Here is a 2210-nt window from a genome sequence, read left to right on the forward strand (position 1 = left end):
AGGAAAATTTAATGGAGGGAATGTTGCATTATCTGCAGCACAAGGAGGAAATGTTAAAATTTTAAAACTTCTGGCAGAAAGGGCGTGACATGACATATAAAAAGAAGGTCGGTTGTAGTATTCTTCATATTGCTTGTATGAAGTCTAAATTAGAAATGTGCCAATATATCATCCAACATTATCCAGACATGCTTAATCATTTAAATGATAATGGATGGAATGTCGCATTATATGCCGCACAAGGAGGAAATGTTGAGATTTTAAAATTTCTGGCAGAAAAAGGCGTCGACATGACATATAAAAATAAGGATGGCAGTAATATTCTTCACATTGCTTGTATGAACTCTAAATTAGAAATGTGCCGATATATCACCCAACATTATCCAGAGTTGCTTAATCAGGAAGATTACAATGGATGGAATGTTGTATTATATGCCACACAAGGAGGAAATGTTGAAATTTTAGAACTTCTGGCAGAAAAGGGCGTCGACATGACACATAAAAACAAGGAAGGCTGTAGTATTCTTCATATTGCTTGTAACAATTCTAAATTAGAAATGTGCCAATATATCATCCAACATTATCCAGATATGCTTAAGCAGGTAGCTAATGATGGATTGAATGCCGCATTTTATGCTGCACAAGGAGGAAATGTAGAAATTTTAAAACTTCTGGCGGAAAAAGGCGTCGGTCTAGCATAGAAAAAAAGCTAAGCGGTTTTATTCTTCACACTCTTTGTTAGAATTCTTAGTTTTTGTGCCATATTAGTATTCACCATTATCCTGATATACCGGTATCTAAGCAAGTACACAATGCAGGAAATAATGCCGCTTTTAAATTTGCCTCCTAGGTGGGCGAAGTTAAATCGAATATTAGAACTTCTGGCAGAAAAGGCGTCAACTTGTCCTGTCTTAGCGCAAAATACAGCATTAAACATGTATGGGGAGTTTGAAGCGAGGCACAAGATGCTGGGAGTATTACAAGATCAGAACAGAAGCAATGTGGTGATTTTGATATTAAGGATAATTGTTTGACCTCTCGGCAGAAAGCCTTTCCAAATTTTGTAAAAAACCATGATGAATGCGTTAACTAAAGTGGTTTAAATGTTTGAGTTTATTAACTTCCAGTACTACATGTACACTGAATTAGGTACTTTGAAAAACCGTTTGTTTTTTCATTTCTCATTACTCCTACAAATTTATACCACGGTAAACAATTCTCTACTGAAGAATAAATAAATTCAATTAATTTTCGCTAATTAATTTCCTAATGCACCGATAAAATATTCTAGCTTTAAAATATCCTATAATATACATTCAAACCTTAGGTTTCTCTAATTTTTCTTTTGTTTGACCGGTACTTAATTCTAAACTATCCTCTGATATCTATATCCTTTTTAATACTTTATACAAAAATCTTTGCTTGTTTTAATGCAAAACCATTTGCCTCTTTGTGAGTATTAACAGGTGGATGTGAAAGTATGACTGAGTGTGAAAAAGTTTATTATATCGGATCTTTCGCTTGAAATCGTTGACAGATGAAAAAACATATGCGACGATTGCAACGGTAACTTTCGAGGACTAGCAACACCTCATAAGCGATGTCCTTTATTTTTATAAGAAAAATGGTCTTTCTGTGATATCGATCCTGTGTTTCCAGGATACACATTTTACTGATGATTTAGAACCATATATAGAAGCTCAATTGGGATATATATAAATGTATTTTTTGGTTTATCAGATCCAATTCACGTGGTGTAAGTGTCCTTTTTAATAACAAGTTTGAATGTAAAATTCATAAAGAAAAAAAATATGAGGGAAATCTAGTAGCTCTAGATATTACAGTCGAGGATAACAGAATACATGTAACTCTTATTAATGTTTTTGGTCCAAAATCCTGATTGTCTATATTTTAATGAAAAATAAATTCGTAAAATCTATTTGGAATTTGATAATGATTGTTTTATATCATATGATGATCTAAAGCTTGCTTTGAACCCTGATATTTTGATACATATGATTATACTTATGTTAACAACAAAAAGGCTAGAGACAAACTGATAGAAGTTATGAGGGATCTTGATATTGCTGATTACTTCAGAATCTCGAACCCCAAAAAATGTGTACACGGGGAAAAATCCCAGTAGGAAGGACGACTTGGGTATATTCTTACTAGATATAAACACCCGTGCAAGTGCGGGAAATTGAATT

The 2210-nt window shown here is 33.3% G+C and overlaps 1 protein-coding gene across 1 annotated transcript; it reads left to right on the forward strand.

Moving 5' to 3' along the window:
- The first annotated feature begins 89 nt into the window (after window positions 1-89).
- On the forward strand, window positions 90-701 carry LOC134266330 (putative ankyrin repeat protein RF_0381). Its single transcript, XM_062748580.1, has one exon. It carries the CDS (start codon window positions 90-92, stop codon window positions 699-701), a length of 612 nt encoding a protein of 203 aa, XP_062604564.1.
- The last annotated feature ends 1509 nt before the right edge of the window (window positions 702-2210 follow it).

This window comes from Saccostrea cucullata, unplaced genomic scaffold, assembly GCF_032062105.1.
Source record: "Saccostrea cucullata isolate Sc308-1 unplaced genomic scaffold, CSIRO_AGI_Scuc_v1 ctg9303, whole genome shotgun sequence".
NCBI lineage: Eukaryota > Metazoa > Mollusca > Bivalvia > Ostreida > Ostreidae > Saccostrea > Saccostrea cuccullata.